This window comes from Saimiri boliviensis, chromosome 7 (assembly GCF_048565385.1).
Source record: "Saimiri boliviensis isolate mSaiBol1 chromosome 7, mSaiBol1.pri, whole genome shotgun sequence".
Taxonomy (NCBI): Eukaryota; Metazoa; Chordata; class Mammalia; order Primates; family Cebidae; genus Saimiri; species Saimiri boliviensis.
Genome location: NC_133455.1, coordinates 23,979,654 through 23,999,875, shown reverse-complemented (window position 1 = coordinate 23,999,875; position 20,222 = coordinate 23,979,654). Strand labels below are relative to the sequence as shown.

General features: G+C 51.2%; 1 protein-coding gene across 6 annotated transcripts in view; it reads left to right on the top strand.

Moving 5' to 3' along the window:
• ACACB (acetyl-CoA carboxylase beta) overlaps positions 1-9,033 on the top strand; it is a 157,158-nt gene extending 148,125 nt beyond the window's left edge. For all 6 annotated transcript variants that reach the window (XM_039471839.2, XM_074402268.1, XM_074402267.1 and 3 more), the window contains 6 exons: positions 769-946; positions 2,582-2,694; positions 5,071-5,225; positions 5,923-6,093; positions 6,199-6,335; positions 7,071-9,033. In XM_039471839.2, the coding sequence (XP_039327773.2) occupies positions 769-946; positions 2,582-2,694; positions 5,071-5,225; positions 5,923-6,093; positions 6,199-6,335; positions 7,071-7,197 (881 nt within the window). In that variant the 3' untranslated portion in view covers positions 7,198-9,033. The remainder of the gene's footprint in view (positions 1-768; positions 947-2,581; positions 2,695-5,070; positions 5,226-5,922; positions 6,094-6,198; positions 6,336-7,070) is intronic.
• The last annotated feature ends 11,189 nt before the right edge of the window (positions 9,034-20,222 follow it).

Genomic DNA, 20,222 nt, shown 5'->3' with positions numbered 1-20,222 from the left:
GGGCTGCCCCAGGAGCTGCAGAGTGACCTGGGGAATCACCCCGCCATTTGGCAAGGTGAGGAGGATGTTTGTCCGCCCCTCCCTCTGCAGAAAGCTCCTCTGAGCCTCATGTGACCTTTCTGTTGTGTGAGGGTTTTTAAGCACCAACCATGTTTTGGGAGACAGTGGCTGCTGGCTGACTGGGTCGTTGAGGGCAGAGCTGGAGGGGAGGCAGGTCCTTGTTAGCAGGGTGACCTCACTGACCTCACTGAGCCTCAGAGGGCTGAGGTAAGGGTCTGATGAGCTCATTGCTGGTGTGCAGTGTGATTGCCAGTGATGTTATTATTGCATTCTTGTTTTTGTGTAGGGCTCCTGGGGCCTGGAGAGATGTGACTTGGTGGAAGATAAGGGCCATGTTGCCCACGCACACTGGGGAAGGATCAGTATTACTGTTAGGGAGGATTTTCTTTGCTGGAAATGGTAGGGCAGGGTGGGGACAGTCCCGGGTGAAGGCATCTCGGTTCCAATTGGAAAGAATCCTAGAGATTGGTTTCTCCCTGTGCCTTCACAGATGAGGGCGCTGAGGCCCACACGGGGTGAATGGCCTGTTGGAGGTCACACGGCCACTTAGAGAGTGATCAGTGCTCCAACTCACAGCCCAGTGCTCTCCAGGCCTCCCAGCTGAGCTCACTCTCTCAGGACACCCTGGACAACCAGGGCAGTGGGTTTTGCGTGTGGAGGAGTGAGGGCCCTGAAGTTGCCAAACTGGGAGGCCGCTTTGCTTTTCAGACATGTACGACCAGGTGCTGAAGTTTGGAGCCTACATCGTGGACAGCCTCAGACAATATAAACAGCCCATCCTGATCTATATCCCGCCCTATGCGGAGCTCCGGGGAGGCTCCTGGGTGGTCATAGACGCCACTATCAACCCGCTGTGCATAGAAATGTATGCGGACAAAGAGAGCAGGTGGGTGTGTTGCCCTTAGCCTGGCTTAGCCTTTTCTTGTTCTCCCAGTCTTGAGAGCCCATAACATTTGAGCCACTGGCCAGGGATCATGGAGGGGTGCAGTGGCTGGAACCTGTAGATGGTGGAGGAATGTTGTCTCTCCTTTCATGGTGTATACTCCTCCTTCCCTAGGAAGTTTGCAATCCAAAAATAAAAAGGAAAGACCGAAAGCACTTGAGCTTCCTGGCAGCCAGGATGAAAAGGGAAATATGATGGGTCATTTATCTCTCATTAGACCCTGAGCTTCTCCCAAAGCTATGAGTTTCTATAGGAAATGTTTTATTCAGTTTTGTAACCCAAGATCTAGCACAGTGCCTGACTCCTGGTAGGTGGTCAGGAAATACTGGCTAAACGAATGACTCAATGAATACTTAACATTAGAGGACACTAGTGCTTCATGGGAGAGGAAACCTCCTTGGGACTTTTTTTAGGAGGAATTTATCCCAGGGATTCTTATAGAAAGGATGATGAAAGTAATGTTCACAGCCCAGTGACTGACGACTTTGAAAACTACATGCTACACAGGATGTAAAGAGTCATTCTGCTCAAAATGTAGGCGTGGCATTCCTATGTTCTCTCTCTCATTCATTCATTCATTCATTCATTCATCTCATGAATATCTATTGATGACCTCACTGTACGCCAGCCATTCTGTTATGGTGGCAAATGGGCCAAGCTGGTCCTGTATTCAGGGCACTTAGACCCTTGTCAGAGATTTCTGAGGTCAGTCCTCCAGGAAGACTCAGGATACTGAGCAGCACTTGAATGGAGCTGTTGCTAACTTTTCATCCTGGCCACCAGGAAGCTCAGAGGTACTGAGAGTATTCTTCAGGGCTTCTAAGCTGTCAAAAGCAAAAGGGGTCAAGGGGAGAATGAGGGGCAAATGGAAAATGTTGGAAATGAGGCCAGGCATGGTGGCTCATGCCTCTAATCCCAGCACTTTGGGAGGCTGAGGCAGGCAGATCGCTTGAGGCCAGGAGTCCAAGACCAGCCTGGCCAACATGATGAAACCCTATCTCGGCTAAAAATACTCAAATCAGCTGGGCGTGGTGGTACGTGCCTATAATCCCAGCTATTCGGGAGGCTGAGGCAGGAGAATCACTTGAACCCAGGAGGCAGAGATTGCAGTGAACCAAGATAGTGCCACTGTACTCCAGACTGGGTGACAGAGTGAGATCATGTCTCAAAAAAAAAAAAAAAAAAAAGCAAGGAAAAGTTGGAAATGGGAGGACAGCTCACACAAGACCACGCTGGGCTCGCAAGGTGCAGCTGTGAGGTTTAAAGCAATCAGAAACAGTGTGCCGCCTCTAGAAGAGCAGAAAGTAGCAAAGTTAAAGAGGATGGTGGCTGGAGAGCAGGGGGGTCATGCTGTCATGGAAAAAGCCACACACGCTTGGACCTGAAAGGGCCCTCCAGAGTTCGGGAAGTGTTATTTTAAACAGTTGGCTTACTCTTTCCATCTGTAGGTAAAGATACAGAAGCCCAGAGAGGGAAAGTGACTTGCCCAAGAGCAACACAGCATGTGTAGGAGTGAAAGAGCTGTTGCTTGCTGGGCAATGTCTCATACACCCCCATCCTTGCCTCTTCTCTTTTAAGGGGTGGTGTTCTGGAGCCAGAGGGGACAGTGGAGATTAAATTCCGAAAGAAAGATCTGATAAAGTCGATGAGAAGGATCGATCCAACTTACAAGAAGCTCGTGGAACAGCTAGGTAAGGGGGTCCCAAAGGCTTCACCTCTCAGAGGTCAAGAGAGGCCCAGCCGGCTCCGTTGCTGGGGATTTCTAGGATGTTAAAAATAAAATAAAGAGCTACCAAAACACAACTATAATAACTCTGAGATTTTTAAAGATATGCATATTTGTCTTTGTTGTTTTGTTTTGTTTTGAGACAAGATCTGGCTCTATCGCCCAGGCTGGAGTGCAGGGTGAGGTCTCAGCTCACCATAACCTCTGCATTCTGGGCTCAAGCCATTCTCCCATCTCAGCCTGAGTAGCTGGGACTACAGGTACATACCGCCATGCCCAGCTAATTTTTGTATTTTGTAGATACCGGGTTTTGCCATGTTGCCCAGGCTGGTCTCAAACTCCTGGGCTCAAGTGATCCGTCTGCCTTGGCCTCCCGAAGTGCTGGGATTACAGGCGTGAACCACTGTGACTGGAGGACGTTCACATTTCTAAATCAACCTTTTAAACATTAAAATATATGTGTGTATGTATGTATATATGTATGTATGTATGTATGTGTGTGTGTGTATACAATGCCATCATGAATTCCTTTTTGTGTGTGTGTGTGTGTGTGTGTGTGTGTGTGTGTGTGTGTGTATGTGTGTGTGAGCAACATGGCTATTTATTCACCTGGTTGCAGGTGGGCTGAGGCCAAAAAGGATGTCAGTGAAGGGCGGTGGGATAGAAGTTGGTTTTATAGGTTTGGGGTGGGCAGCGGTAAGTTACAAAAGTTACTTTAGGGTGTTTTTTTGCAAGCTGGGACGGTGTCATAGGTTTGCAAGCTGGGAGAGGGTCGTAGGGTGTGGAGTCAGGAGGTTGACCAAGGTCAGTTACAAAGTCCAATGACCTTATCAATTAGCATACACAAAAGATAACAAAGTATTTGGGGTTGATGAGGAATGTCAGAATTTTTTTTTTTTTTGAGATGGAGTTTTGCTCTTGTTACCCAGGCTGGAGTGCAATGGCGCGATCTCGACTCACCGCAACCTCCGCCTCCTGGGCTCAGGCAATTCTCCTGCCTCAGCCTCCTGAGTAGCTGGGATTACAGGCATGCGCCACCACACCCAGCTAGTTTTTTGTATTTTTAGTAGACACGGGGTTTCACCATGTTGACCAGGATGGTCTGGATCTCTCGACCTCGTGATCCACCCGCCTCGGCCTCCCAAAGTGCTGGGATTACAGGCTTGAGCCACCACGCCCGGCCCGGAATGTCAGAATTTTTAAAGGGAAAATGTTCCTTTAAAATTTTCAATTAGACAAGGTATTTTACTAATTTTGTTTGAATGATAGATTTGTTTCACTTGTCATCTTTAGATGTAATTATCGTTATTTATTTATTTGTTTATTTTTGAGAAAGAATCTTGCTCTGTCACCCAGGCTGGAGTGCAGTGGTGCAATCTCAGCTCACTGCAACCTCTGCCTCAGGGGTTCAAGCAATTCTCATGCCTCAGCCTCTCAAGTAGCTGGAATTACAGATGTGCGCCACCACACCCAGCTAATTTTTGTGTCTTTAGTAGAGATGAGGTTTCACCATGTTGGCCAGGCTGCTCTTGAACTCCTGACCTCAAGTGATCTGCCTGCCTCAGCCTCCCAAAGTGCTGAGATTATAGGCATGAGCCACTGCATCTGGCCACAAGATGTAATTTTCTTTAAATATCCATTTTGGGTGTCAGTGTCTTTATAACTGTGCTATTCACAAGATTTATTACGTATGTGCATGTAATTTCTTTGGTTGGTATCAGGGTAATGCTGATCTCATAGAATGAGTTGAAGTGTTCTCTCCTATTTTCTGAGTTTTTGCAGACTTGGCATTATTTCTTTAAGTTTTTACCTATAAATTCGACTTCTTTGTTACATATAGGACTATTTGTGTTGTCTGTTTCCTCCTAGGTGAGCTTTGGTGGTTTATGTGTTTCAAGGAATTTGTCTATTTCATCCTAAGTTGTCAATGTGGCATAGGGTTGCTTATAATATTCCCTTGTCATATTTTACAGTATGTACTAAAACTAGTGCTCGATAAGCACAATGGGTCTGATGGAAAGGGAAAATGCAGAGTTGCATGTTGAATGCTGTCTTGCAACTGTGAGTGCAATTCTAAGACTGCACTAGCTATCTGATGTGAGACAAAGGGGGCCGTCAAGATGGGCCTGTGGTGGGAGGGAGGCCAGTGGACTCTGGGGTACCTAGGGGGCTGAGGGTAGCCTGTGTAGCAGCAAGGGTAGTATCAGAGTTAAAGCTCAGACCTCTGATGGGGCAAGGCCTGTCCTGCAAACCCCGATTTGTGCCCCCTTTTAAAAAAATCTCCACCCCACCATCTGTGGCTCCCTTCCATGGCTTGACTGGCCTTTCTGCTCACCTGCAGGGGAACCCAATCTCTCCGACAAGGACCGCAGGGACCTGGAGGGCCAGCTGAAGGCCCGCGAGGACCTGCTGCTTCCCATCTACCACCAGGTGGCGGTGCAGTTTGCCGACCTCCACGATACGCCCGGCCGGATGCTGGAGAAGGGCGTCATGTCTGTGAGAATCACGGCTGCCGTGTGGGGTGCAAAGAGCCCACCTTGGTTTCCAAACACCGGGCTCGGGGTTTTGGCGCTTGGGGAGGGGGTTTGGGATGGCTCCAGTGCTGCATGGGGGAGTCACCTGGGAGCTTTACAATAATCCCGATGCCCAGGTGGTGCTGCAGACCAGTGAAATCCAAACACCAGCAGTCATGGTTTTTTTTAATCCCCAAGAGATTCTCATAAGCCGCAAAGTTCGGGGACCACTCGTCTGATGGCTTGGTCAGTGTGGAGCTGGACCAGGGGTAGAAACCATTGTTCCTGTCCAGCATTCACCCCACCCCGCACCATTGCAAGGACATCCCACAGTCACCTCCTACCATGTCCAGGGCTCTTTGGGTCTCTCGCTGCAGGTTCTCCCGCACAGCTGGCTCAAGCCTCACACGAGCCTGTGTTTTTGTTGGTTGAGGTGGAGGTGGGTGCCGGGTTTGTATGGGGGATATTTTTTCACCTACAGCCAGTCCGGAGTCCTGGTGGTGTCCTGGCTCTGAGCAGGTATCCTTCCCCTGCCTGCGCCTCAGCCTCCTTGCCTGTCAAATGGAAATGGTCTCAGAGCCTGGGCCCAGCCCCAGGCAGCCACTGCCATGGGTGTGGCCCGAGCCGGCGTCCTGTCTCCCCCTTCCCTTTCCGGGGACTCAGGCCTGGCTCATCCGCAGGACATCCTGGAGTGGAAGACCTCGCGCACCTTCCTGTACTGGCGCCTGCGCCGCCTCCTCCTGGAGGACCAGGTCAAGCAGGAGATCCTGCGGGCCAGCGGGGAGCTGAGTCACGTGCACATCCAGTCCATGCTGCGCCGCTGGTTCGTGGAGACGGAGGGGGCTGTCAAGGTGGGCCTGGGTGAGAACGAGGCCGGTGGGCACAGGGGGTGCTGGGGGTGAGGCAGCCGGCCCACAGCAAGGTCCCTCTCTGAGGCATCCTCTGCCCCTCCCCAGGCCTACCTGTGGGACAACAACCAGGCGGTTGTGCAGTGGCTGGAACAGCACTGGCAGGCCGAGGACGGCCTGCGCTCCGCCATCCGCGAGAACATCACCTACCTGAAGCGCGACTCTGTCCTCAAGACCATCCGAGAGTGAGTGGCCGCCGCCCCTGCTTCCCAGCCTCCTTGGCAAGGACGTGAGCCAGGATTGACCGCCGGCTGCTCGAGTCCTCAGCAGCCACTTTAACCCACCACGCTGCGCAGTCCCAGGGCCTCGGGGCCTGGATCGTGTGCTGAAGGCCACATTCTGGGATTGGGCGCCCCGCCACCCTACAAAGAGACCACACTCCCCAATGCCCGGTCTCCTGGCACAGTGGCTGGGGTGGGGCAGAGAGCCCAGGAGTGCTATGAAGGAGGTGTGAGACACTTACTTAGAACCTTTGCTGGAATATGGACTTGTCCAAAGTCACAGCTGAAGCAGGGTTGGTCACAGAACCACTAGCCTTCAGGCTGCCGGCTTCCATGCCAGTGTCGGCCTTTCCAGAGGGTCCCCTCTCCCCATTACCATGGCGTCCCCCTGTGAAAGAGGGAGTTGAACACAGGGGACCCCACTTGGTGGAGGAAGCTGAGACTCAGGGCAGTGGCTTGACTCAGGTCATGTCACACAGCAGGAGGGACGGGAGGGACGGTGGTACCTCAGGGCATACTGATCTTCAGATCTCAGCCCCCGCTGCTGCATGGACCATCACCCGCACAGGGACCATGGCAGGAAGGGAATCGGGAGCTCTGGGTTCTGGGATGTGGCCCCACACAAGGACTGTGCCACCCTAGGGGCCACTGAACGAAGTGGTAAGAGTGACCCCAGCTCTCCTCTCACCTCCCCTGCAGCCTGGTTGAAGAGAACCCCGAGGTGGCCGCGGACTGCGTGATATACCTGAGCCAGCACATCAGCCCAGCCGAGCGGGCGCAGGTGGTTCAGCTGCTGTCTACTGTGGACAGCCCGGCCTCCACCTGACCCCAGCCCGCCCAGCCACTCCTGGGACCACGCAAGAGAAACCACCCAGACCCACCACCGCCTGTACACCCTCAGCAGGACCTTGAAGGCTGGCTTTTAAAAAAGAAAATTCTGCAGGGCTGCTGGTTCCGAGCTGACACCCGTGTCAATGAAAGGCCCAGGAGAGCCTCTTCCAAACAGAAACCGCCTCCTCTTCTCTCCATAGCTGGGAAGTTTCTACCGTTTCGTCTCTGAAGACGGCACTTTTGCGGCATCACTGAATCAAATCCAGCTAAGACATCCTTGTTTTCTTCTACGGAACAGTGCCTGGCACGTGGGATCCAGGCATTCTTTGGGCTCATTTGATATCACATCATGAAATCTTTTATTTTTTTACTCTGAGACCAGCACTAGATATAAGCATCTTAGATATTTCAGCCAAATAAATGGGCCAAGGGAAAATAGAGAGAGAGAGACAGGACTAGAGAAAACCTACTTTTGTAATAATGTTTCTTTGGATACTGTCTAGTCACCCAGGAAAACGTTATGTATAATTTTTTTTTTTTTTGAGACAGTCTCAGGCTGGAGTGCAGTGGTGCAATCTCACTGCAACCTCCACTTTCCAGGGTCAAGTGGTTCTCCTGTCTCAGCTTCCCAAGTAGCTGGGATTACAGGTGCCCACCACCACAACTGACTAATTTTTGTATTTTTAGTAAAGACAGGGTTTCACCATGTTGGTCAGGCTGATCTCGAACTCCTGACCTCAAGTAATCTGCCCAAACCCTGGCCTCCCAAAGTGCTGGGCATGAGCCACCCTCCTCAGCCAGATGAGTTTTTGTTGAGAGAATGAAATGGCATTTTGTTCCCCAGATGGCCCTAGTGAGTCACCAGGAGTGTCTCCCTGGTAGGCCGTGTTTAGCGCTGGTTGGCAGGATTCTCTTTTTGAGACAGGAAAGCAGAATGAATGGAGGTGGCGGGCTGGAGGTTTCAGGACGTCTGGAGGATGCGCTCATGTAGCTCCAGGTCCTCTGCCTGCCTCTTCCTCCAAGGAAAATGAGGACTCTCCTTCCCCCTGCAGGACTGGTCCCCAGCCTGTGCATGCACCCTCCTCCTGCCCAAGTGGGGAGGGCAGAGGCGGAGGGGAACCCCTCACCATGCTCATAGCCCAGCTTACTCACTAGTGTCACCTCTGTGACGGTCACCACTGCTCCCTTGGAGGGCCACTTGAGTCATTGTTGCTCCCTTGCCTGCTGGCTTGATGAACACAGATGGTGGGATCTGACCCTGAGGAGCAGAGCTGTCAGTGACCAAGGACCAGATTGTGGTGACCATGCCGGTTTGCGGTCATGGCAATGCACCCAGCAGCTCCTGGCTCTGCAGGCGCCACAGCCTGGGGCCCTGCGATCCTCTGGTTTCTCCCATAGGGGTGGAGCCGGGGGTGGGGGGAGTTGGCCGCAACCCACTGCTGTGGTGGGTGGTTTGTCCGAGGGTGCTGAATGTGATGCCTGGTCAATGTGGAAGCCCACGAGGTCGCCCAGGGAAGCCTCTAAAAGCTGGGATGCTTGTGGGTATCCAAGTTTAAAAAGAGAATCTGACCATCAGCCAATGACAACCCTGGCAAATGAAGGTGGGCGGGCAGTGAGGGGTGGGAGAAGGTGCATTATTCATGATGCCATCCTGAGGTTTGCTGTGGGGTTGAGGGGAGGATCAATGCTGCTTTGGAAACTGAAGGTTTTTCTCTTGGGAAGGCCCTCTAGGATTTGGAGAGAAAGACACGTTATGGGTCGCTGCTACCTTGGAAGTGTGGGCAGAGAGCCCGCCAGGAAATGTGCAGAATAAACTATTTTTTGAAGGAAACACTTTGGCCTTGACTTTGTACTCTGAACTGGAGAAGGCAGATTGCCTCCGGGGCAAAAGTAGGTGTTCACCTTGGCACCCTCCATTCCTGACACCACAGCTGAGACCCTGACTACGTTCCCATCACATGGGGCAGATGGGGATGCAGTGAAGGGAGCTGGAGGCTGGACTGAGCTGGACAAAGTCATCCCTCTTTGAAAGCACTGGGGGAAAATGTTTTAGAAAATTCTATGCAAGCTTAGGAGAAATACCTAATGTAGATGACGGGGGATGGGTGCAGCAAACCACCATGGCACGTGTATGCCTATGTAACCTGCACGTTCTGCACATGTACCCCAGAAATTAGAGTATAATAATAATGTTTTTAAAAAATTCCTGGCCTGGTATTGCAAGGAAAAGATTTTTTTTCCCCGAAACCTCCTGGATGAGGGAATTAAAAAAATTAAAAAAAAAAAAAAAGATTATATGCAAGCCTAGTCTATACCACAGGCAAAAATGGAGCTTCTCTGGAAGAAGGGGGTGGGGGTGGTTGGTCCAGATACTTTGCATGCCAGGTACATTCCTTTCCACCACCTTGACCCACCCCGTTGTGCAGATGAGAAAGCCGAGGCGCCAAGAGATGAAGGCATTTGTCCGTGGTTACACAGGGACAGAACCGGGGCTGAATCAAGTCTGTTTGGCTCTAAAACCCAGCCCTTTCCTTTTATGACCTAGGTCCTTGGTGGGCAGGCTTAAGCCACGCTTAGGAGTTGGTTGTACATGGACCCAAACTGCAGAAGAACCCCCCACCCACCCCCCACCATGGCTTCTCAGCACACAGGGACTATTCAATTTTGTCTCCAAAACACATAACTACAACCGTTACTTTTATTCTACCTGACGTCTTTTCCAGGCATTTCCCCCTTACCAGGGCTGGGCCAATCAGAGTCCTCCGTTCCCCCGATGGTGGTGATGGAGGTATGGGCATGTATCCCCAGTAGAGCCAATCAGAATTCTTTATGGATGTCTGACAGTGCTGATTTGGAGGGAACCCACCAATGCAGGGGGAAGCCAAGCCCAGAGAGTGGGGGACACCCAGTCCTGTTGGTGGTATTTGGATGCCTGGATCAAGCCCTGCCTGAAATCAGTAGCCCAGTCCCAGGAACCTATCCATGGTTTGTTTCTTTAATGCTTGCACTAGTTTGAGTTGGAGCTCTATCCTTAGCCGCAGAGATGGCCCAGTTAGCCCAGAAGAGAGCAGTTAATTTCCATCCACAGCAGCACCTCGTGGTGGTCTGCGTCAGCAGACCCTTCAGGAAAGGAGGCGAGGAATTGGTAACCAGCTGAAATGCAGCCGTCTGGGATAGGGAGGAGGAAGCTCTGATTTGATTTGCATCCTGAGGACTACGGGTCGATTGTTTTCATGTGGATTTCAAACCTGGCTGCAAGTTGCCATCTGCTGCTAATGATGCTGGAGTTGACTCTGTGGACATCAGCTGAAAGTGCTTTCTCTGACAAGGTCGCCTTTTCACCCTTGGAGGACCTAGCATAGCCAGTCACAAGGGGAAGGGAGAAGGAATCAGACCACTGAATGTGGACAGAGGTCTTGTTGGGCAGGTTGGGCGCTAGCTGACCACTCACCACAACGGCCACTGGTCACATGCCAGGCTCGGGCATCCTTCCACACAATCCTCATGTGACCCTTGGAGGTGGCTGCTACATACACTCTACCCTCATTTTTAAAATAAGAGACAGGGTCTTGCTCTGTGGCCCAGGCTGGAGTCCAGTGACATGATTTCAGCTCACTGCAGTCTCAGCCTGCTGGGCACAAATGACTCTCCCACCTCAGCTTCCCAAGCAGCTGGGACTATAGGCATGAACCTCCATGCCCAGCTAACTTTTTTAGTTTTTTAGAGACAGGATCTAGCTATGTTGTCCAGGCTGCTCTCAAACTCCTGGCCTCGAGTGATCCTCCTACCTCAGCATCCCAGACTTCTAGAATTAAAGGTGTAAGCCACTATGCCCGGCCCCTAACCTCATTTTTATACACAAGAAAACCCAGGCTCAGAGATGAGCTGACTTCTCCACGTGCACATAGCTGGTAAGGGGAGGGGCCAGGCCAGGGAGCCAGCTGGCTCAGACCCAAACCCCCTGGGCTTAATGCCTTTCTATAAGTCCTGAACCTTTGCAAGGGTTAGATCCCAAAACGTGAGAGAATCTTGTAGACCAAGCTCTACTCCTCCTGCCTCCCTGCCTTCCTGGCTAATTCAGCCAATGACATCATTCAGATCCTTGTCAAAAACCTCGCTCCTCGTGCCAGAGCACGCACTGGGCGCAGGCTGCCCTCTTTCCTGATTGGCAGATTCTGTAGCCCTAAACCACTCAGAGGAACCTCACATTTCCGCATGAGCAGTGTGCTCCTCCACATCACAAATGTAAATGTGGGCTGGGTTATCCCCATTTCTACTCCTTTCTTTGGCCTCCTCCAATTTATTATTTTATTTATTATCTCATTATTTTGTCTTCCTCTGTTCCAAAAGTCATTGGCCTTTTTTCTCAGGGTCTTTTTTTCCCTAACATTTTATTACAAAAATTTCCGAATGCCAATTAGTCAAAATATTTCATAGCACTCACCCCAACCCGCCATCGTGATGCCACCATTGACATTTGACCGTGCTTACACCTTCTTTAACACTGTTTTCTTCATCTGTCCGTCACACTCTTTATCTGTGAATGCATGTTATTATTTTGTTACATTCCAGAGTAAATTGCATACATTAATACATTTCTCAGGGTTAATTTTGCATTTCAAAACTAGTTGTTAGTTTTGTAAATCACTTCCTGAGCTTTTCTGCAACTGAGAGCACATCCAGATCAACAGAGCTGTTGAGACGAAGCAGCCAGCTGTGTGGCCAGAGAGGGAACCCCAGTTCTCACAGCGCATGTGGCCCCAGAAAAATGCTTTCATCCACTGTTCTATGAGCATGTGCCACATGCTGAGCACAGGATGCTGTCACGAGCAAGGCAACCCACTCCTGCCCTTGCGAGTTGATATCCTGAGGTTTGCAACAGGTAGAAATTGCAAGTGGCTAACCATAAGGAGAGCTTAGGGTCACAACTAGTCAAAACGGTGGTTGTTACATCCAGAATTGTCCAGGGTCCACTTTTCAGAGTCCCTGTGACAGGAACATAATAGAGAAGGGAACAAGGACCATCCACACAGGCCACAGAAAGGTTCTAAATGACCATCACGCACAGCAAAGGCTGCCTCCCTATGGCTTCTGCTAACTCAACCAGTGTGGACAAACCGGCCTTCTGGGCACTGCCCACACAGCTGATGTACCAAGCCACGCTTCTTGACGGCCAGAGACATCTGTCTAAAATGCCACTTCCCTGTGCTAAGCGCCATTGGGACAAAGGTCTCACTCAATCCCATAAGGCATGGCATAAGCCAGTCTTGGGGTCCGACTTCCGCCCACTGAATCTGTTACCACCATGAACCAACCAGTCTGAACTGTCAGTTCATCTCCGGGTGAGTACAGGCTGTTTCTCCTGGGGAACCTCTTCCCCCTTGGCCATGGTCTGGCTGACTCCTACTCATCCCTCAAAACCCAACTCGAATGGCATTTCCCCCAGGCAGCCCTCTGTGCGTACCTCTTCCATGAGTTGAGAACCCTCCTCTGTGCTCCGGCAGCCCCTGTTCTCTCTCTTTTCTGCAATGTGCATGAAACAGATTTTTAACTGAAACACACAGCTTAGGGATCCCTAGATGTCTCTGGTTGCTGAACCAGGGCTGGATTTTGGAGAGCAGTCTGCTGAGAGAGGCGGTCCTCTCCTGGAAGGGGAGGTGACAGGCTGCTCCCGATGACGTTCTATATTTTGTAATATGCTGACCAATGGAATACTGTGTAGGAAACACAGGCAAAGAGCCTAGAAGTTTGTTTTTATTTTAAGACAAAATCTTGCTCTGTCGCTCAGGCTGGAGTCCAGTAGTGCAATCTCAGCTCACTGCAACCTCTGCCTCCTGGGTTCAAGCGATTCTCCTCTCTCAGCCTCCCAAGTAGCTGGGATTATAGGCACATACCACCACTCCCAGCTAACTTTTGTATGTTTAGTAGAGATGGGGTTTTGCCCTGTTGGCCAGGCTGGTCTCAAACGCCTGACCTCAAGTGACCCACCCACTTCCACCTCCCAAAGTGCGGGGATTACAGGTGTGAGCTACCACACCCAGTCTAGCATTTTTTTTTTTTTCTTTGAGACGTAGTCTTGCTCTGTCACCCAGGCTGGAGTGCAGTGGCACAACCTTGGCTGACTGCAACCTCCGCCTCCCGGATTCAAGGGATTCTCCTGCCTCAGCCTCCTGAGTAGCTGGGACTACAGGTGCCCACCACCACGCCCAGGTAATTGTTTGTGTTTTTAGTAGAGACGGGTTTTCACCATGTTAGCCAGGATGGTCTTGATCTCCTGACCTTGTGATCCGCCTGCCTCCCAAAGTGCTGGGATTACAGGCATGAGCCACTGCACCCAGCAGTATTTTGTATATTTTTATTGTGGTAAAATATACGTAGCAAAATCTTTACCATTTTTAAGCCTACAGGTCAGTTACCGAACGCTTTCTACCTTGTCAAAGTGAAACTCTGTACCCATGAAACTCCCCATTCCCCTCCTCTTCCCAGCCCCTGGCAACACCATTCTACTTTCTGTGTCTGAGAATTGGCCTACTCTAGGTACCTCATCTAAGCAGAATCATATAGTATTTGTCCTCTTTGTGACTGGCTTATCCCATTTAGCATAATGTCCTCAGGGTTCATCCATGTTTTAGCGTGGATCAGAATTTCCTTCCTTTTTAAGGCTAATATTCCATTGCATGGATAGAGCGCAGTTTATGCATCCATGCATCCTTCAATGAATTACTTGATGACTCCTGCCTTTTGGTGGTTGTGAATGCTGCTGCTATGAAAATGGGCATACAGAGCTGGGCGCAGTGGCTCATGCCTGTAACCTCAGCACTTTGGGAGGCTGAGGCAGGTGGATCACCTGAGGTCAGGAGTTCGAGACTAGCCTGCCAACAAGATGAAACCCTGTCTCTACTAGAAATACACAAATTAGCCAGGTGTGCTGGTATGCTGATATTCTCAGCTACGCAGGAGGCTGAGGTGGAAGAATTGCTTGAACTTGGGGGGGCGGAGTTTTCAGTGAACAGAGATCGTGCCACTGCACTCCAGCCTGGGTGACAGAGTGAGATTACGTCTCAAAAAAAAAAAAAAAGAAAGAAAAGAGAGAAAAAAAAAAAAAGAAATGGATCTGGTGGTGATTCTTTTTCATTCTTTGCACAATCAGCATACTGTTTTGCCACAGCTGCCATACCATTTGACATTCCCACCAGCAATGCACACACTTTCCTAATTTCTCCACATCCTTGCCAATACTATCTGTTTTCCTTTTTCTGTTTGTTTTTGGTTTCTATGTGTTTGTTTGATAATAGCCATCTGAGGGGTGGAGCTTAGAAGTAACTGAACTCAAAAGTCATTGCACCTTTTCACTTGCATGCTTCAATCATCAAGGACCGGCTCAATAGACCCCACCTGTGACCCCGGCATCCCGATTCCTCCACCTCCTGCTTCCCTCGCCCACGCAGCTGGCCCCGCCCCACTGCGGCCACGACTCCCTCCCTTCTCTCCCACGTGCTCCCCATTCTGCGAAGATGCTGAAATCCAGACGCCCGCAGACCCAGGCGGTGGCAGAACTGCCGGAGGCCGGTGGAGAAGGAAGCGGCCCGCCACCGGCGAGGCGGCACCCCAGGTACATTGTTCCTCTTTTCGCCCTCTCACTCCCGCTGCCTGAGCCTTTCTGGTAACGTCCTCTTCGCTTTAATTGCTGCCAGGCTCACCTGCTTTCCCTGGACTCTTAAGGGCTTCCTGAGCCCACGTCGGAGGAATGTTCCGGGCTCCTAGACGTCGGCTTCTCAGTTCGCAGGCCCGCCCTGCTGACCCCTTCTCACTCCATCTTAGAATCTTCTCACCCTTCCCTTGGCACACTCCCAAGTGTAGCTGGGGTGGTTGTTTAAAACTTGTTTAAAAAGCTCAGATTGACTCTGGCCTCTGGCCCTGCCTCAGTCTGGTTTTTTTTTTTTTTTTTTTTTTTTTGAGATGGTTTCACTCTGTTGCCCAGGCTGGAGTGCAGTGGTGTAATCTCAACTCACTGCAACTTTCACCTACTAGGTTCAAATGATTCTCCTGCCTCAGCCTCCTGAGTCACTAGGATTACAGGTGTGTGCCACCACGCACAGCTAATTTTTGTATTTTTAGTAGAGACCGGGTTTCCTCATGTTGGCCAAGCTGGTCTCAATCTTCTGACCTTGTGATCCGCCTGCCTCGGCCTCCCAAAGTGCTGGAATAACAGGCGTGAGCCATCGCACCTGGCCCTAATTTTCTAGTTTATTATTTGTAGAGATGGAGGTCTCACTATGTCTCCCAGCGTGGTCTCCAACTCCTGGGCTCAAGCTAACTTCCTGCCTTGGCCTCCCAAAGTGCTGGAATTACAGGAAGGAGCCACTGCACCTGGCCAAGATGGGATCTTGCTGTGTTGCCCAGGCTGAGCTCCAGATCTTAAAAGTCCCCAGGAGATGCTGATAACTAGCAAGTTTGACCACATTTCTGTAGTTAGCAGAGACGCTAGTCAATGATGGAAGGTGGTAGGCACTACACTGGAGAAAGCCAGATGCTTCCACCTGTTGGGGGCACTTATCTCACAGGAGGAAGCCCGGGCAGCCTTGGGGGGGGTCAAAGGATGTGGGTCCTGGAGATGAGCCCGGTTGTCCTCCCTTTGGTGGGAGCGTTTGCTTCTGTCCTGTGGCAAGCTGTGAGTGGCTGTGGAAGATGCTGGACAGGTTCTTATGGACTGGGCACCCCTTGGGGATGGCCCAGCCTGGCTCTTCGGCTGCTGTTGGATTTCTCCACGTTTCGGCTGCCAGCTAGATCTCTGTCCTGCTTCCCCTGGACTCTTGAGGGTTTTGATTTTGGAGATCCGAGGTCCAGCGTCTATGCCCATAGGAAAAACAGTCAACACAACTGGCATCCTCCAAAGGAGGCGATGCTCAGCTTCACCACTTCGTCTCCTACTTTTGATCAGATCTTCTTATTACTTTCCCTGAACTTACACTGAATGCCCTTTAGGAGCCTACGCTAAGCCATGACAGTGCCATGGAGGGGCGGGAGACCTGTAGACCTGGGGTTAATTCCTGATCATGTAACCTCGGAGAGTTTTTGCTTCTATCTAAACCAGCAAACAGAGGGTGTCAGCTGAGCCCTCTGAGACGTGATAAAAGACCGTGTGGAAGCACAGCGTCATTTGAATCCCATCTCTACCCCTTATTAATTATGCCTAAGCTACCTAGCCTCTCAGAGCCTCAGTTTTCTCCTCTGTAATATGGGGATGTATTTATTGTCTATGGCTGTTGTAACAATCCCCACAAACTTAGTGGCTTAAAACAACACAGAAGCCCAGCAGGGCTGCGGCTCTTCTGGAGGCTCTAAGGGAGAGAATCCGTTTTCTTGCCTTTTCCAGCTTCTAGAGGCCCCATTCCATCTTCACAGCATCTTTAAACCTGACACTGACTCTCCTGCCTCCCTCCTTTACCTGTAGGACTCTTATGACTCCCTTAGGCCTACCTTGACGATCTGGGGTGATCTTCTGCATTTTTTTTTTTTGGTAGACAGTGCCTTGCTCTGTCACCCAGCCTGGAGTGCAGTGGTGCAATCATAGCTCACTGTAGCCTCGATCTCCTGGACTCAAGTGATTGTCCTGTTTCAGCTTCCTGAGCAGCTGAGACTACAGGCAAGCACCACCATGCTTGGCAAATGGTTTTTGTAGAGATGGAGTCTTACTATGTTGCCTAGGCTGGTCTCAAGCTCCTGGGCTCAAGCAGTCCACCTGCCTCGGCCTCCCAAAGTGATGGGATTACAGATGTGATCCACACCCGCAATCCCCCCTATTTTAAGGCAGCTGATTAGTAATCATAATTCCATCTGCATCTTTTATTCCCACTTGCCTGGTAACATAACGTATTCGTAGGTTCCAGAGATTAAGACCCAGGAGGAAAATAAGTGTCCTGGTATTATTTATACACTGCAGGGAATAAACCCTCTATACATGCTAGTGAATGCTGTTACTATTTTTGTTGTTAGAATGTGGGTGATTTCTCATAGAAGGGGAAGACAACTTTAGAAACATGATCTCTGAGCCTCAGTTTCCTCATCTGAGAAATGGGAACATCCCACTGGTTGTGCGGGCTGTGGTGGGTCCCGGGAGGTTCTGCCTGACCAGTGCTGAACTCCGTGCAGCCTGCAGCAGGTGCTTACATGACAGCAGTTTGTCTTTTTCTCCCACGAGCTGCTCAGCCCCAGAAGAAGCCTCATTCCCCCTGTGTCTTCTGCATGCTTTCTTCTGGTGACATTGTGGCCCCTGCACAGGTGGCACTCTGCCTGTGACCAGAGCTCTGCCTAGAGGTCACAGTGTGACCTTTGCACTTTTGCCTGGACTCTATATGCCTGGCTCCCGCTTGCCCATGGTAAGGAACAGAAGTCAGACTCAATCGTGGGCTTCCAGCCCTTTCCTTGTGGTGACAGTGGCTTGGGCTCCATTCTCCCCGCTGAGCGCCCCAGGAGATGGAGGGCACCCCCTAACTCCTGCACAGTCCCTGGGGGATGCTCACTGACTGTGAACACCACGGCTTAGGTCCCTCACTCCCCACTTCAGCCAATCTCAGGGAATGGCTGCAGGCTCTGATGTTCTTTTTGGCTGGGCTGGGTTCACAGGGTCTCTCAGGAGCCAAGCCAAGGAGACGGTGGCACAAGCACTGGGCAGAGAAAGCCAGCATTGCTGCAGGCACCCTCTCCCTACCCCGTGCCTGGCCTCCACCAAGCACTTCCTGATACCACCCACAGCCCATCCTCCCAGACATGCTTCCTCACTCATGAAACGTTGCATGTGCACGAATCTGGTCTCCCCTGAGGCTGCAGGCCACTTCCTGGGTGTACTTAAGAGTTAGACAGACTCCTAATTAATATGTACTTTGCCTGTTATCTTGGGCAGCAAGTCACCTGCTTTATTCCCTGGGCCTCAGTTTCTTCATCTGTGAAGTGGATGTAATATCAAATCAAACATGCTTTCTAGGGCCATTGTGAGGACGGAATGAGCTAATGGATAGCAGTGACTAGCACAGGCCCTGGCATATAGCAGGTGCTGGAAGGGGTGCGTCTCTTTCCATCTTCTCTTTTCTGACACAAGGTATACACCTGAGCTGTGCCACTGAGCTCTGGGACACACACTCAGCCCACCCTACCTCTCCAAGCCTCTGCTTTGAGTGGTCAATGGCATTCATGATCCCTGCCTGAAATGATGCCTGTCCAGCGCCAGCTTCTGAGGGACAGTAAGTGAACACTGTGCTCCTTGTGACCATCATGACAAACTCCCCCCAGTTTTTGGTGTGATGAGAACTTGGCGTCAGAGCACCTGGGGCTGGTGTTGAGTGGTGTCACCTTTCTAGGCCTCGATTTCCCCATCTGTAAATGGGGCCTCACCTGTAAGGGACAAGTGAGTGGTGTCATTATCCTTGATCTCCCTTTCACCTCCTCATGAGCCACAGAGCCGCCATTCAGCCTTTATTGACAGTTACTCGATTCTACACTTACAGTCTTGCTGTTGCCCGAACGCAGAGTCTTCATGAACAACCATTTCAACATCTCATCGGGGGTCACATCACACAAGGCAGATGGGCCGTGCGGGTCGGACAGGTAGCACTGGGAGTGTGTCTAAGGGTGGTGGATGCTGGGTGGAAAGTTCCAGAACTGGGAAGGACTTAAAGCTTGCCCTTCAAGGCGGTGCTTAATGCCAAAAACCTCCCAGGCAGCTGGCTGAGCTGTTGATTAAACAGCATCCTGGCTCTAGGGTTCGGGAACTCCAGACATGGAGTTTACATCCATCTCGTGGAAAGAGGGGGATAGCGTGTGAGGTTGCAGCTTCCCCAGTGCTCTGTCTCAACTTTGCTGGGAGAGCACTTTCCACCTTCTCTTTGCCCAGCTCGCTCACCTGTCTCCCCTCTCACCCAGCTATCTGCAGAGCTTGCCACTTGGAAACTCAGTAATTAGCAAGGAGAGAAAAACAGAAAAGCAGCTGCAGGGCAAAAGGAGGTGAGGAAGTGCCAGTAAATAGGCGGGGCAGTGCCGTCTGCCTCCATCCGCCACGCACGTGGTTCCGTTTGCTTTCATCCCATCAGGAGTGCCCTAAATCCCAGTACAGAAGCACCTGCCCTCCCGTTGCTCCCTCCGCCATTGCATTTTGCCCTTTGAAAGCCCCCCAAGCCCCCCAAACGAAGGCACCGCCTGTCTTCGGTACATGCAGGAAGAGATGTGAATCATAAACAGTTAGAAAAATATCTGGTCTCTAATATGGAAAAAATAGGGTATTTCACAGTATCAACAGTGCTTGCTGGTTCTAAAAAGGAGCCCCAGGCTGCCAAGGGATGACCAGCCAGTTAGAGATGTCATTCGCTGGCCTGTAGGAGTTAGGATGGCTGGGAGGAAGGGACGGACAGAGGAATCTCATTCCAGGGGGCCTCGGGTTGGGTTTGCAGATGTGGGGTGGATAGGCCACAATAAATATAAATAAATTTACACATGGTCACGGTGCCCGGCATGGCCCAGGAATCTGCTCTAATAAAATTCTAACAGACTATTGGAAAGGTGGGGCTGGAGGCCACCTGGGCAGGCTCCACTCCCCACCCTGGACCTGTCCCCCTGGAGGTTGAGGCTGAGGTTTCATCCGCTCAGCTGTGTCCCAGAAAGATGAATTCAAGGGCTTGCACCCCAAGGTGCTTCCTGAATGCACCAAGGTGTCCTGAAATAGGGTGCAGGTCATGGAAGTCACCCCACCCGGAAACAGGATGGACAAGTCTCACTCAGCACGGTCAGGCCTTGTGGCTCAGGCCTCGGAGAAGTGGCAAGGGGAGGGGGATGCTGGGTTGCTTGTTCGTCTTCCTCTGTCCTTCTGACTTGGAAGAGCCCCAGAAGCTGCCCCGGAAGCTCCAGTGGGAGGCAGGAGGAGGAGGAGGAGGGCCGTGGAGGGGACCCGCTTCCCGGTCCAGCTGGCAACTTAGCCCCAGGAGAGGCTCCAGGGAACACCCCGTCAGTTCTCTGCCCCAGCTGGGTGCT